At 57.1% G+C, this 14,797-nt stretch overlaps 4 protein-coding genes across 9 annotated transcripts in view; 2 read left to right on the top strand and 2 right to left on the bottom strand.

Annotated features, from left to right (window-relative positions):
• Nucleotides 1-966: 966 nt before the first annotated feature.
• Nucleotides 967-4,583, bottom strand: Ndufa11 (NADH:ubiquinone oxidoreductase subunit A11). 2 transcript variants are annotated; one of them, XM_075942595.1, is made up of 4 exons: nucleotides 4,367-4,583; nucleotides 2,028-2,120; nucleotides 1,754-1,876; nucleotides 967-1,118 (listed from the first exon to the last, which is right to left on the bottom strand). In XM_075942595.1, exons 1-4 carry the CDS (start codon nucleotides 4,497-4,499, stop codon nucleotides 1,006-1,008), a joined length of 462 nt encoding a protein of 153 aa, XP_075798710.1. In that variant the 5' UTR covers nucleotides 4,500-4,583; the 3' UTR covers nucleotides 967-1,005. The 2 variants fall into 2 exon arrangements, with proteins under 2 accessions (XP_075798710.1, XP_075798711.1); XM_075942596.1 differs by having other exon boundaries at nucleotides 4,403-4,577.
• A 29-nt stretch (nucleotides 4,584-4,612) lies between these two features.
• On the top strand, nucleotides 4,613-8,165 carry Vmac (vimentin type intermediate filament associated coiled-coil protein). 2 transcript variants are annotated; one of them, XM_075942593.1, is made up of 2 exons: nucleotides 4,613-5,533; nucleotides 6,459-8,165. In XM_075942593.1, exons 1-2 carry the CDS (start codon nucleotides 5,343-5,345, stop codon nucleotides 6,769-6,771), a joined length of 504 nt encoding a protein of 167 aa, XP_075798708.1. In that variant the 5' UTR covers nucleotides 4,613-5,342; the 3' UTR covers nucleotides 6,772-8,165. The 2 variants fall into 2 exon arrangements, with proteins under 2 accessions (XP_075798708.1, XP_075798709.1); XM_075942594.1 differs by lacking the exon at nucleotides 4,613-5,533 and adding an exon at nucleotides 5,558-5,807.
• A 1,177-nt stretch (nucleotides 8,166-9,342) lies between these two features.
• Nucleotides 9,343-10,489, top strand: Caps (calcyphosine). The gene is made up of 5 exons (XM_075942602.1): nucleotides 9,343-9,421; nucleotides 9,516-9,616; nucleotides 9,702-9,879; nucleotides 9,963-10,169; nucleotides 10,268-10,489. The coding sequence occupies exons 2-5, from the start codon at nucleotides 9,534-9,536 to the stop codon at nucleotides 10,367-10,369; spliced, it is 570 nt and encodes a 189-aa protein (XP_075798717.1). The 5' UTR covers nucleotides 9,343-9,421; nucleotides 9,516-9,533; the 3' UTR covers nucleotides 10,370-10,489.
• A 133-nt stretch (nucleotides 10,490-10,622) lies between these two features.
• Ranbp3 (RAN binding protein 3) overlaps nucleotides 10,623-14,797 on the bottom strand; it is a 51,460-nt gene continuing 47,285 nt past the window's right edge. For all 4 annotated transcript variants that reach the window (XM_075942601.1, XM_075942600.1, XM_075942598.1 and 1 more), the window contains 5 exons: nucleotides 14,514-14,623; nucleotides 13,506-13,626; nucleotides 12,173-12,315; nucleotides 11,641-11,833; nucleotides 10,623-11,558 (listed from right to left, as the gene is read on the bottom strand). In XM_075942601.1, the coding sequence (XP_075798716.1) occupies nucleotides 11,515-11,558; nucleotides 11,641-11,833; nucleotides 12,173-12,315; nucleotides 13,506-13,626; nucleotides 14,514-14,623 (611 nt within the window). In that variant the 3' untranslated portion in view covers nucleotides 10,623-11,514. The remainder of the gene's footprint in view (nucleotides 11,559-11,640; nucleotides 11,834-12,172; nucleotides 12,316-13,505; nucleotides 13,627-14,513; nucleotides 14,624-14,797) is intronic.

The following is a 14,797-nucleotide window of genomic DNA, read 5'->3' on the forward strand; positions in this document are numbered from 1 at the left end:
GTCATCCTTCCCGTGTGCTAGGGCAGGGCTGAGGCTCCATGCATGTTTTGAGAGATAAAGCCAGGAACCCAGGATTCAAAGCCAGAGAGCAAATGAATTCCAGCATTCTGGGGCCTGAGCTGTGTCCTTTGCATGTCTTGGGGTGTCCCCGTTCTTTCTCAGGGAGCCCCAAGTCCAGCCCAAACAGCCTTGGGGATGACCCTGCGATGGCACCTGGAGCTGCAGGGGACGCGTGCCTGTTTGGGCCCCCAGCAGGGAGTGCCTGGGCCCAGCAGCTCCTCAGGCAGGACATAGAGCTTGATTTATGGCCGCTGCGGCCTGCTGGAGCCCGCTGCTTCCTCCACAATTGCCAGGAAGCTCAGCCAGTGCTGGGCCGGGCGTCGCCAGCATTCCGGGGCCACCTAAATCATGGGGCTGTCAGGCACTGGGCAAGGATTCTGCTAGGCAGGGACTGAGCCCCATGTCACCTGGCCAGGCTGATGGGCTCCATTCTGGGCTTGAGGCTTGCGGTGGCCTGCAGCACAGGACAGCCCATCCAGGACTCTCTGCTCCATTGCCCAGGAACTTGGAGTAACGGGTGTGTGGGCCCAGTGTTTACCAGAAGCTGTTGGCTTTGGGGGCAGGCCCGGGAGGCGATGGCGGCAACCTGAGCATGGGGGTGGCCAGGTTTCCACTTGCTGGTGGCTGACCACGGGAATGTGGATTGTGTCAACGCAGCTCTCAACCCTAGCTCCCTCTGGCCCCAGTGGGCAGCTCCCCCACTGCAGGGCCAGGTCAGCAGCCTCGGCACACCCACACTGGGCACGTGTGGTCTTCCGGTCTTCTCCCTGGTTGCCTGAGTTCTATGTGTCCAGAGCAAGTCTGGACCTGTGTCATCTTATCCGCTTCTGCACACGAGCGTGCACACACACACACCCCTCCCCTGTGGTCGGTGCATGGCTGCAAGGAAGTCTCCAGGACACTGCGCACAGGGACACACTGTGTTTATTTGCCGCAGGGTTCCGCTCACACCTTGGGGCTGGCGAAGAGCTCCCAGCCTTCCAGCTTTCCCATCTTGAACAGGGCGGCTGCGGTGCCCATGTATACGCAGCCTGTAGCTGCAGTCCCGTAGTTGTGAGCTGTGGGGAAAGATGGCATCAGGCACAGGGTGTTCTAGGTGTGACCCTGGAGCCCCCCACGATGATAGGGCTGACGGAACTAGGGTTTTTCAGAGACCTATAGAGCCCAGCAGTGAGTTGTGGAAATGGGGATACCAAGGCCCGGCTACCCTGTACCAACTATTCCCCCACTCCAGGTCATGTTGGGAGGGGATGTAGTCAGCACTGGCTCCTGGCAGTTAAGACACCTCCCTGCTACAGCCTTTCCCCATGGTTGAATTGAGGGCCAGCACGGCTTTCCCCTGGCCAGACGCCCAGGACCACACAGAGTATGAGGAGGCCTGGGGTTGAAGTCAAAGTTGGGTTGTGGGCAAACCCAGACCTTACAGGGCCCCCAGTTCCCAGTGTGCACATGCGAATGGTAGAAGAGTGGAGGGGAGGGGGGAGGCAGGCCTCGTCCCACCCTGGAGATGGCTACTGAGTGTCTGTGACACAGGGTGGCATGGGCAGGACAGCCATCCAGGAGGGCATTTAGGTAGAAGGACTGCCTGGTGCTGAAATGGCAGCAACTGCCTGTCTGGAGTAAAACAGAGGGAGGAGGCTGGAGTCATCAGGGGTCACGCACTGTGTGTGTGGGGGGACACGACGATACTCACTGCGCGCTCCCAGGGTCAGGCCTGCAGCGCAGCCTCCAATGAAGTAGTTCAGGGGGTCATCTGGCTTCTCACGGACCTGAGCACTGACACAGGTGGCGAGGCCAAACATAGCTCCAACAGCAGCTGTAAGGGGCGGTGGGGGTTGGAGGTGGGGAAACGGAGGCGGTGTTGAGCCAGCACCTGGCTGTCCCTGTGCAGACAAAGCTGGGTGCCACCACTCTCTGCCCTCTAAGCCAGGCCAGGGTCAGTGTCCAGGGACCCGTTGCCAGCTCACCTGCAGTGAACGTGTACCGGCCAGCCCTGGCCACTGCTTCCAGGTGGGTGTCTGCAGGGTTGAGTACAACGCTGTAGGCTGAGCCTATGGCGCCTGTGGAGAAGGGCAGAGGACTCAAACCCAGACCCACCTCTTGCTGTTCCCCGACCCAGGGCCCCGTGCCATCAACGGCACAGCTGTCACAGTGCCTCCTCCACTCCCATCAAAGGCCAGATTTTCCAAGGGGCTGGGACCTGGGCCCAATCCGGCTTGGCAGCAACTAGGCACAAGAGAGGCTAGACCTTTCATGTGCCAGTGGCTCCGCCAAGACGCGTCTCCACACCTGGCTGGCTCCGTGCCTTCCACGCCCACCCTGCCCCCACGCTGGTCAGCTTTTCCATTTCCTACTGCCCCGTACTTCACACCATGGCTTATGTAAGAGCTGAGGCCAGGGTGGGTACTGAGCCAGCCCAGGTCTGGGTGGACGGCAGGGCAGCCCCAGTTACTATCCACATCTCCCTGGAGCAGCTGCTAAGGGTTTCCTGCTACACGGAAACTGATGACAAGGGCTAGCGCCGCTCCTGGCTGGCTGGCTGGATTCTGCCGTTACTTCCATTCACAGATGGCGAAGCGGCCCCAGAGAAGCAAAGCCACCAGTCTGGCACAGCTGGCCACGGGACAGTGGGTGTTGCCTCTCAGCCATCCTCCAGCCCCAGGGGGTGTGCCACTCCTGCCTTTCCTGGTGAGCTCTGGGAGTTCCGAGCTGAACACTGAGAGTTTACTGACTGAGGCCTCCAGCTGGGCCTCAGAGATTATGAGCTGGCGCTGGGCTGAAGAACGGGTCTGGACACAGGGACCCTGAGTGACTTCACTGACCATGCCTTATGAGCCAGGGGTCCTAAGACCCATTCCCAGACTGACTGCCTCCCACCTCCTCTAGCTGCTGCCACTGCGGTGACTGTCCCACGGCCCAGAACAGGCATAGCCTCGGTGCCACCGGCAGCATGGGAGCCTCCAGGAGCAGCTGTGCCCACCAGCCACCATCCCTATGGGGGCTATGCTGCCAAGGCAGGAATTCATTCATTCACCCACTCACTGAGGGCCTCATTCATTCATTCATGAGTTCCCCAAGTTGTGAGACCCCATTGGGAAGGTAGGCTCACTGCCCTCCTGCAATGAACTCTGAGGGGAGCCAGACAGGAAACCAGTCCCCCCCCCAGGGGAATGAGAAGCCTGGGGACAAAGAAGGCATACAGGGACGATTGCTCAAGCAGCTACAACTTCCCACCCCCTCCCGCACTGGCTCCCCAGCAATGCTTCTGGCAAGGGCCAGCTTAGCTCAGCATCCACCTGAGACACTCCAGCCCTACCCCACGCTGCACGCGCTCATCCTCTGGCCCCAATGCCAACGTTCCGTCAGTTTTCAAAGCCCCCAAATCCATGGCCATGTAGCGGTGGCACACCCCTTTAATCTCAGCAGAGGCAGGCGGATCTCTGTGAGTTCGAGACCAGACTGGTCTACAGAGCGAGTTCCAGGACAGGCTCCAAAGCTACAGAGAAACCCTGTCTCGAAAAAAAAAAAAAATTAAAACAAAAATTCTCCCACTCATCTGACCCCACAGCACTTGCCTGGAGGGAGCAAAGCCTTGGGGAGGACTCATGAATGAGGCCTGTATACACACTGCGAAAGCATGAGTGACTGAGGCCTTGTGGGTGCAGTGAGAGTCACCCCAAAAAGATGTCTGACATTCCTAACAAGTGTGCCCCATCAAGAATCTTACAGTCCTCATGGCGGCTCACGCTTTTAATCTCAGAACTCAGGAGGCAGAGGCAGGAGGATTTCTTTGAGTTCCAGGCCAGCCAGTGCTACGGAGGAAGATCTTGTCTCAAAATAAGAGTAAACAAATAAATATCTCCCGTGCTGGCGCTCGCCTTTGATCCCAGAGCTCGAGGGGCAGGGACAGACAGTTCTCAGAGTCCGAGGTCAGCCTGGGATAGACGGTGGGACCCTGCCTGAAATACCTCAAAACAGACACAAAAAATAACAACAACAAAACCAGAGATTAAGCCGGGGTGTAGCCCTGTCATCCAGGCACTTCGGAGGCTGAGGCCGGAGGATCACGAGGATCAGGGGTTCAGAGCCACCCTCGGCTACACAGAGACTCTGCGGTCTAGTATCTTCAAAACCTCGAATGGTCTGATCACTCCATGACCCTAAAAAGATCTTCACATTTTCTCCGGGCTCCGCGATAATGGCTTATGGCCCCTTGAAATCTTAGGGGCAGCGCGCAAACAGGTCTACACTTCTCAGAATCCTCAAGCTTCTGCACCTTCCAGCCCCGCACCGCGGCCCCCCTGACCTCCGCGTGCCCTCCGCTCTAGGGGTCCGCGCTCACCGATGAGGCCGCCGAACGCAGTGGTGATGTAGGTCTTGCGGTGACACTGGGTGCCGTCGGGGATCTCATCGTAGGCCCGGAGGAGCCGCTGGGCCATGGCTGCGCCGGGCCGTGCGCACTCCGTAGACCTTTCCGCGTCAAGGGCAGCCGGCCGGACCAACTCTCGCGAGGCTTACAGCGGACACTGCTTGTTCGCATGCGCGCGGAGCGGGCTGGGCGTGGACGGCTCCGTTTCACGCCGTAGGAACGGTGTCGTGCGCGTCCCCACGAGCGAATCTGGGTAGGGACACCCTTGACTTCATTCTTGGAAAGGTAAACTGAGGAGCACCGCTGTCAACCAAGGAAAATGCAGCCTGTCCTAGCAAAGACGGCGTTCCTAGCGGACAGAATGCCGATGCCATTGACAACCCGCCATCCAAGAGATTGACAGGTTGCCAGATCAATTGCAGTACAGTGATTGCGGCGTAAGGCGGGTCAATAGGCGAGATTGACAGCGGATATACCAATCGTAATGCAGGTTTTACAGAGCACAGCGCTTCGGCCAATCAGGGACCCGGGATGTGTGTAGGGTGTGGCTATTCGCATTCTCAATCAGAACCGCGTGCGACTATTTGGGGGCGTGGCCTATTTGGGCGGGGACTATCGGCATAGGGACCAATCGTAAGTCGAGGAGGACGTAATTGGCGGATCTCAAGGCCTCCTCTGCGCTGGTTCAAGATCGCCCTGAGCTCGGAGGCGAAGGCAAACGGAAGCGGACTCTGAAAGACTTGAGTGGCACCTAAAGGGCGTGACCTGCCTTAGCCCTGCCCCCTCAGAACCGTGGCCAATAGCGAGAGTCCAAGAGGAAGGCGCACGGCTTTTCCCAGGGGGCGGGGCCTTCCCTGCGCGCTGGGCGGAGCCTCGCGGGACGGGGCGGGGCCTGTGCGGCGGCCCCGGGACCATGTCTGCGCCGCCCGCGCTGCAGATCCGGGAGGCGAACGCGCACCTGGCGGCCGTGCACCGGCGCGCGGCGGAGCTGGAGACGCGGCTGCTGGCGGCGGAGCGCACGGTCCGCGCGCAGGCCGAGCGCCTGGCCCACCACGACCAGCAGCTGCGCGCCGCCCTGGACGAGCTGGGCCGCGTCAAGGACCGGTGAGGCCCCGGGGGAGGCGCGGCCGGCGGACTTCCCGGAGGAGGCGGGCGGCAAGGGCTGGGAACCAGGAGCCAAAATTTCCAGAGCTCTACGTGTCTGGCATCGCGGCATGAGGAGGCTGAGGCCGGCGGATCAGGAGTTAGGAGTACCGCCTCGGCTGTATGAGTGTCTCAGACTGCTCAAACGGGGCCAGCTGTCCCGCAAGGCCTGGTCCCCTGGTACTGTCCGCCCTGGGGGCCCTAGAGTTTTGTGCCCGTCTGAGGATCGGAGGAGGTATGAAGTGAAGAGCATGTCCCAGGGGCTGCTGGGTAGGAGCCTATCGGTAGGTGCACAGCGCACCCGAGGACCGCGATGTCAGAACCCATATACAGTAGTCAAGAGTTTGCTGTGGCAACCATTTTGGGCCACAAGGAAGTTCTATTGAAGGAGCCACAAAACTGGCATTGTTTTGTTTTTGGCCTGGAAGGCACTGTGTAGCCAGGATACCCTTCAACTCCTGATCCCCTGGAGTGCTGGGATAATGGTGTGCTAGGGATAGAACCCTGACTCCAGGCATGCTGTGGGGTTGGGGTACTTTACCAATGCTGTGGAGTTGGCTTTGTGAGTAAGGGCACTCACTTGCCATTAAGAATGGGAGGCAGAGGCAGGAGGATCTCTGTGAGTTCCAGGCCAGCCTGGTCTACAGTGCAAGTTCCAGGACAGCCAGGACTACACAGAAAAACCCTGTCTTCTCGATAAACAAAGCAAGACAAAAAGAAAGATAAAGAATTTTATCCTATGGGGTAGAAGAAGTGAACCAACTCTTACAAGCTGTACCCCAACTTACATTTGGGCACACATACAAGCATGCAAATAAAGAGGCAGTGGAGGTAGGCAGAGCCTCTGTACTCCAGTAGTAACTACCTCCTTTGGCCCCCTCACCAGGGAGATTTCCGCCCTCCAGGAGCAGCTGCTGAACTCGGAGGCCACTGTCCGCAGTCTGCAGGCTGCAGTGGACCAGAGGGACCAGTTGATCCAGCAGCTGCAGCCCCAGGCTGACCTGCTGCAAGACATCGCTCGCCGTCGACCACCCCTGGCTGCGCTGCTGGCCGCCCTGGAGGAGGCTGAGAGACTGGGCCCCTCGCCAGCCAGCAGCCAGACACAGCTGCTTCCCGATGGGCCCGGCCCACCCCTGGGCAACAGCACTGGGGAGGGCCAGGATGACCTGCAGCCTGCCGTCTTTGGGACCACAGTGTGAGCTGCCCTGGCGGATCAGATCTCAGAATGTGTGGCCAAAGCCCAGAGCCCCAGATGTCACCAGTGTCCCTGAAGGGTCCTGGGATATTATTGGGATCTCATAAACACTGGAACAAGTGAAAAGCCAAGATCCCATTTAAAACAGTCCCACCTCCCTCCCCCAGCGCTTGGGGCATCTGCTACATTCAGTTGATTTTAAATAATTCAAAAATAAACAAAGTCTGAGGCAGTGGCTCAGTGGTGGAGCCCCTGCCCAGCATGCAGACATACTGGCAAACTGACAGAGGGACAGGACACCTGCCATCCCAGCACCAGTGAATTAACAGTAGCTTGACTCCGAGGCCGTTCTGCTTCCTGTTGGAGACACGGTTCCACATAGCCCAGGCTGGCCCCTAACTTGCTGAGGGTGACCTTGAGCCCTGCTGGGATGACAGGCACCCAATGCCTGGCACCCAACACCAGGCCCTATCTTGGTGGGTTTTTTTTTTTTTTTTTTTTTGCTGTGAGATGGGGTCTCCCTCCACAGCCCAGACTTCTCTGGAACCCAGAGTCCTCCCAAGTGCTTTGAATACAAGTGTAAGTCACATGCCCAGGTGACATGAGTCCTGACCCATCACTCTTCCTGAGGCAGAATCTCCTCTTTATTTCATGCTCTGTTGCTTCTGTGTAGGAAGACAAATCATGAATCCAGGATCCATTTCCCTTGCCTCCATTCCCTCTTTGACACCACAGTCCAAGCCTCAGCCTTCTCCCATGACACTCAGGTTTCTCTCCAATGTCCCCTTTCAGAGGGGCCTTCTGACCAGCATCCCTGTAGTAATTACTACAGCCTGGTTGCTGCCCTCCACTGTGATTGCTTCTTTTGCTTTTTAAAGGCAGTTTTGTGTAGCCCAGGCTGGCCTCTGCCCTTTTATGTAGCCGGGGCTGCCTTTGAACTTCTATCTTCATCAGTGCCTGCCACAGCTGATGAGGCCCCCAACAGCCAGGAGCCTCCTGGACATCTGATGAGCCCTTGCCCTGTTCCCAGGGACAATGGTGTTTGTAGCAAGTCTTCTTTTGATACCCTGAGAGGATCTATTTTGTAACTCTGGTTTCGGTGCTGTCCCGGGCCTGCAATGGTGAGGGTGTGTTGTCTTCGTCAGAGCAGCAGAAGAGTCCTCACACGCCCCTGCAGCCAGTATGCAACCAGCGCTTGGTCTGTTGAGTTTCATGGTCCTGGAGCAGCCACCAAGTGTGTGTGTGGAGGGGGTGGGGTGGGGGGAGATAGGGGCTGCTCCATCCAGCTGGTCTCTGAATCCTGCATGGAGCTGACTTCCTGCTTGGGACCCTCAATAGAGGAAACAGAGGGGAAAAGGGAGTTGTTTGTACAGGGGAGACGCACCAGAATAAACCAGTTATTTCTAAGCCTGGGCTGTCCTTCTTGTGGGGACTGGGGTTGGAGTCAGGAGCCCTGCAACTCTGCACAGGCTGTGATAGCTGAGGAAACTCAGACCAAAGGGAAGGGAAAATGCTCTGTGTACCAAAGCAACTTTGAATTTAGGGGGACAAGGATTGGTTTTATTACCCATGCCCCACCTTCCACTCCCCAGCCTGTGACTATCCAGGTGGGGGAAGGGGGCTGAGGGGGAGTGTTTGTAATGCTGAGATTTATCTCCTAGCCTTGCATTTTTTTTTTAAAGGCCCCCACGCTCCCAATTTACTCAGGAGATCTTGTCTGTTTCTACTTCCCATGTAGATTAGACCTATGCGTGTCTCTCTTAGGGTCCTCATTGTTGTCTGGGTTCTCTGGGATTGTGATTTGTGGCCAGCCTTGCATCTTAAGACTCAGAATTGCTTGGGCTGTAGCTCAGTGGCAGGGCTTACTTGCCATGGGTTGGGACCCCAGTTTCTATCCCAGCACTGTGAAAAGGAACATTCCCAGCAATTCCTGATTATATTTTACATTTCTCTATAGAAAAGCAATGGTGCCTGAGGGGTGTCTTAGCAACATTTGCTTGGCATGCCAAGGCTCTGGGTTTCATCCCCAGCACCAAAAACTGAAAACAATGAGCTAGTTTTCTGATACTCGCCAATGTTTGGAGTACAACAGGCCATCCATTTGGATAGCAAAATGTCACTTCAGTTTCTCATTAACTCAATCACGACACTGGTTAGCTTGCAAACTCATGGACAATGTTTGTTTTGATTTTGAGGCAGCCTCACATAGCCTGGAACTCCTGTCCCTCCGTCTCCTGCACGCTGAGATTATACTTGTGTACCACCAGGCCCCGTTTTTTTTTTTTTTTTTTTTTTTAAAAAAGACAAAGGTTTCAGTCTGTAGCCCAAACTGGCTTCAGACTTTCAGCTCTGTCCCCACCTCAAGTCACCCAAATAGCTGGGGTACCCCTGAAGTCCAGAGTGAGACAGCTTGTGTGTCCCAAGTCTCCAGCCAGGCTTGAAGCTACTGTGGCTCCAGGGGTGGACAGGGGTCTGGGAGTCAGTCACAGTGCCTGCCCTTCTTGGCAAGCTAATGTATCTGGCGCAGAAAGAGTTACAGTCGGGCCCCTCCCTGTCCCCAGAGCCATCTGTATTGCCTAGCAACAGCTGTGCCAGGCAGGACGCACAGACCTCCCTGGAGTTCCACGGGCCAGACCCTGACACAGGCAAGCCAGGTGAGTGGTTGGGGTGATCTTGGGCTGTGTGGTATTAGCAGCTCTGTCAGGCCAGCCGAGTACAGAAACCCATTGCAAGTTCTTGTCTCTGCAGTGTTCATTTGTGCTCATAATGGATACCGTGAATGCCACCATAGAAAGGATGAGAGCCCAGTGTCTATCCAGAGGGGCCTCGGGCATCCAGGGCCTGGCCAGGTGAGCCCTCATGCCCGGTATTCTCAGCACCTTCTGGCCTGGCGGTTCCCATCAATGGAATCCAACTTGATATCTTGCTCCCCAGGTTTTTCCGCCGCCTGGACAAAGATGGCAGCCGGTCCCTGGATGCAGAGGAGCTGAGGCAGGGCCTGGGACAGCTGGGGCTGGATGTGGGGGAGGCAGAGGCAGAGGCACTGTGCAAGCGCTGGGACCGTGATGGCAGTGGGACGCTGGACCTGGAGGAGTTCCTGCGGGCATTACAGGTGAGGCTGGCCTCAGACACTGTGAGGGGTGCCAGTGAGAGTGGCCAGCCCCAGCACCCCTCAGTCACTGTCCCCTTCTACAGCCCCCTATGTCCAAGGCCCGAGAAGCTGTCATTGCAGCTGCCTTTGCGAAGCTGGACCAGACAGGGGATGGTGTGGTGACTGTGGACGACCTGCGAGGGGTGTACTCTGGCCACGCTCACCCTAAGGTGCGCAGTGGAGAGTGGACAGAGGATGAGGCCCTCCATCAATTCCTCGACAATTTTGACACATTTGAGAAGGATGGGCAGGTGTGTTCACCTGGTACCTTCCACAGGGCAGCTTCCCTGGCCTGGGTCCCACTCATAGCCCTCCCCCCCTCATAGCCTGTCGTCCCCCCCCCCCATAGGTCACACTGGCCGAGTTCCAAGACTACTACAGGGGACTCAGCGCTTCAGTGGACACTGATTCAGAGTTCGTGGCCATGGTGAGCAATGCCTGGCGCCTCTGATGTTGTAGCCCTCAGCTGCCTGACAACTGCCCTTAGCCTAGTCCCCTGACACATCTGCTACTGTTACCACTGTCCTGGGGCCCCAACTAGACACAGGGAGGGGAATATGTGAGAATGGGAGGCTGAAGAACCGGCTGGACCAGGTCTTTGGCAGGGCCACCCGCAGGCCTGGCTGGATTGAGCACTGACCCCATCAGGGCCCCCCTTGGCCACACCCAGCTTGTCTGGCTGCCAGGTGCACGGGAGGTCGGGGTTTTAGTTAAAAGTTTTAATGCAGTTCTCAAATACATTTCATATGACAATCTTACATAAATGTTCCAAAACACATGGGCGACGTCTGGAGTCACTTGTCACTGACTGGCTAAGGCTGGAAGCAGCGTGACTGACCCATCTGCCAGGCAGCTCTGGTATCCTTGCTGGCTCCCCGGGTGTGGCCCGGGCAGAGATGGAACCACATAGTCTATGGTGGGGGTGTCACCTTCTGCCTGAGGACAGGCCCTTTGCCTTTCAGAGGCCCTAGATGGTCAATCCCTCAGGGCCATGCTGCTTAGGGAGGCCCAGGTGGTGCAGGTGAACAAGAGCACAGGAACCCTCCTGGGCCAGCATTGTCCAGACAGGCGTTCTCAGGCCCAGACCTAGGGAGTCGCTGTGGGGGCCGGACGCTTCCCACACGGACATCAAGTCAGCTCAGCCAAAGAGCAGCTTCACCCAGGTCCTCGGAAGCCAGGCCATCAGAAATGAAAGAGGCATCAGCCATGTGAACCTGGCAGAGTGGGAAGCTGAGCAGACAGCAGGTTGCTCTCAATAGAACGCTGAGCTCAGAGTTTGAACTGTTGCTGCCCAGGGAGGGAGAGCTGGTCACCACGAGGCTGGGTGACCAGGCCAGGTCTGAGAGCCAGCGGAAGCTGTGACAAGTGTCAATGTGCCTTTTCGATCGGAGGAGGGCAGGGATCGTTCTTTCTGCTCATCAATATGATGAGGTTTGAGTCCCAAGCCGCATCCTGGCATCCCCGTCTGCTGCAGAGGGGACACGCGGATCCAGCCTGCGGCCACCCCAGCAATAGACACCACCATGACGCGGCCTGCAGGGAGGGACGGGCAGCGGACAGACGACAAAGCAGCAGCCTGGCGCAGTGGCTCCGCTGCTATGTGCTCCCAGGAGTCTGGCCATCTCCTTCATCACCTGCGCCTGTGGGAAGAGTGGGTCCCTCAGCCCCAGCACAGCCACTGTGGCCAGCTGGAGTCCCTCCCACAGGCCCCGTGTTGCTCACCGGCTCCTGAGGGAGTGACCCCTGAGGGAGTTAGCACCGCATCCTCATCACTGTCTTCCTCCTCGGTGGCCCGTGTGGCCCCTGGCTCAGGTGCGGGAGCCTTGGCCTCCTGTTCCTGCTCAGCCCGGCTACGCAGTGCCAGGATGCGGTGGTGCAGGGCTGCATACAGCTGGCCAGTGTCCTTGGAGCTGGCCTGGGGAGACAGTGTGTGAGGTGGCAGTGTGTAGCTGGTAGCCAGGCTGGGCAGCATCCACACATGTAGACCCTGGCTTGCCGCTGGGCCACACTGGCCTGATCAGCTGACTTCTCTGACAAGGGACTACAAGTGCTGGAAGGCCCTGGAGAGTCAGGCTGGACAATGAGGTCAGAGTGGGGTCTGTCATCCCTGCACATGTGTAGTAGAGGGGACAGCATGGTGTGCACACAGCTATCGGGAACTGCCCAGGGAGGAGGTTTGTGTCCTTGCTTTGTGACATTAGGACAGTGACCAGCACTGAGCCAGTGTTTCACGCCAGCCTTCCCCTGAGCTCACCGAGATCAGAAAGACCTTGACGCCCTGGTCCTCGGCGTCCGTGGCTGTGATACGGATGCTCTTTTCGCTGGCCTTGTCCATCTGCATCTGTGCCCACAGCTTCGTGTTCAGGATGAGCCGCAGGCTGCCCTGGGTCCGCATCACTGCAGTAAGGAGGCCACTTAGCTTCACACGTGCCCCAACCTGCAGCCCACCTCCAGAAGACCAGGGGAGCCATGCCCTTGCAGGTCTGGAACAGGGCAGGCATGCTCTCACAGAGCCCTCCTGAGATGGAGACCACCTGCTCCCACCTCAAGCCCAAGCGCACTACGTGTGTGAGGCGGATCCCAACTCTCCCCACCCAGTCAGGCTTAGGAGCCCCATCCTCCCTTTCCCCCAAGGCCAGGAGCTCATCTGAGGCTCCAGGAACAAGCATCATACAGGTAGTTCCTGGCTTGCTACCTGTTATGGGGGGAAAAAAAAACTAGGGCTGGAGATGGCTCGGTAGTTAAGAGTACTGACTGTGTTGGGCAGTAGTGGGCCAAGTCTTTAATTCCAGCACTCAGGAGGCTGAGGCAGGTGGATCTCTGTGAGTTCCAGCCTGGTCTACAAGAGTGAGTTCCAGGACAGGCTCAAAAAAAAAAAAAAAAAAAAAAACCAAAAAAACACCAAGTGCTCTCCCAAAGAAACAGGGTTCGATTTCCACATGGTGGCTCACAACTGTCTGTAGTTCCAGTTCCAGGGGGACCCAACACCCATGGCAAAACACATAAAATAAATTTTAAAAATAAAACAAACACAAAAAGAACAACAAGTCCCCACTACCCCATATGCACAGGGTCACAGGTCACTGCCTAGAGCAGTACTATAAATGCTTCCACCAACTTTTGTGTTTTTGTTTTGGGTTTGGCCTTGAACTCACAGCAGTCCTCTTGCCTCACCTCCCAATTCTGGGCTTAAGTTGACTTTTCAAGGGAAAAGTAACCAAATGGGACAGGAGTTCCCCATTTCTTTGGAAGAGCTCACAGTGGATCCCAGGTCAGATTGGGCTACAGAGAGACCATGTTCACAAGGCCCCAACAGGAGGAGGGCAGCTCTGACCGACACTGGAGCAGTGCCTGCTGCTCTGAGGACTCACAGTCCAGGCTGACATGCTCCTGCCGCCACCTTGCTTCCGAGCTGTACTGTTTCCATGAAGGATGCTTGAGCAGAGAGTGGGTGTGCAGGAGCAGTAGGCCCCAGCCAGAGGGCCCTGCTCACAGCCATGCCCTGTCCCAGCTGTGGCCCCCACACTTCTGGTTTGGTATGACCCCAGGGCCACCTTTAGGAGGGTCTACCCTTATCCAGTGCTCACCCAGCCGGGACTGTAACGTGCCGTCGTCAGTTGATGCCATGTCATTGAGCCTCAGAAGTCCCCGGCCACGCTCCACCCATGACTGTGAAGCCTTGTCAAACACAAACAGCTTACACTGGATCTGTAACACATGGGGTCAGTGAGCAGGGTATGGGTACCCACCCTCTGTACCCCACCAAACTCAAGCTCCACTTCAAACCAAAGCTACCAATGATGCTGGGTATCTCATTACCCCACCTGCCTACCAGTCCTATAGTCAGGACACTGCCAGCCAGCACCCAGCTTTGTTCTTTATGCACAGTCATCTCTTTATGTGTTTCGGTTTCTGTGGTGCTGGGAATGGAAGCCAAGCTCCGGCAAGCTATGTTCTACTATGGAACCATGTACCCTGCCCAAGTGCATAAGCAATGAGAACTCTGGCAACCCAACACACAGAGATGCCACGGGAATGAGTGCTGGGTGTTGCTATGAGTTGCCCGGCTGCAGGGACATCCCACAGTGCTTGGGAAGACAACAGCATGGCAGTCCCTTCCACTGCCGACCCAGAAAGCAAGTGAATGTCCTTACAAACATGCACGTGTCATCCTGCCTATGAGGGTTCCAAAGCAGAAAGGGCCGAGTACTAGTTCACTGGCACCATGCAGTCCCTTGGGGTGTTACCCAATCAGGAACAGAAACAACCGACCTAGGATGCCAAACTCAGTGACAAAACCAGGGCAAAATTCCACACTTCGGAGAATCCCAGAAGTGTTCAGAACTGGGAAACCCAGAGGCAAGGGGAAGACCTGCGGGTGCTAGGGTGCTAGCTCACTGGACGGGGCTCCAATTGTGACAATGGCTGTGCAACTGGTTTAGGCAAAAATGTTCCTGACTGTCCTGGAACCCTCTCAGTAGCCCAAGCTAGCCTTGAACTCACAGACGTCTCCCTGCCTTCACTGGCTGTTCTGGAAGTCAGGTCTTGCTACGCAGCCCACTCCTGGCCGCCCTGCTCAGCACGCTCACTCTCACCTGCAGCACATTACTTTCCGCCTCCTCCCCCGTGATGACCTCCACTTTCTCCAGCAAACATGTCCACGCTGTGGCCTTAGTGTAGGCAGCGGCTGACTCGGCCAGTGACTCTGCATGAGAGGACCCAAAACCACAACCGAGTCAGCAGGCCTGGGGCTCCTGGGGACCCAAGGAGCCCTGTCCTGGTCAGCAGAGCATGGCCACCCGCCATCCATCCCAGGCACTTCAAGCCAACCTCTCACATCTACTGGGGCCACAGCTGTCCCTGCCTAGTGGTCGGGAGT

This window comes from Microtus pennsylvanicus, chromosome 12 (genome assembly GCF_037038515.1).
Source record: "Microtus pennsylvanicus isolate mMicPen1 chromosome 12, mMicPen1.hap1, whole genome shotgun sequence".
In the NCBI taxonomy this organism is placed as follows: domain Eukaryota; kingdom Metazoa; phylum Chordata; class Mammalia; order Rodentia; family Cricetidae; genus Microtus; species Microtus pennsylvanicus.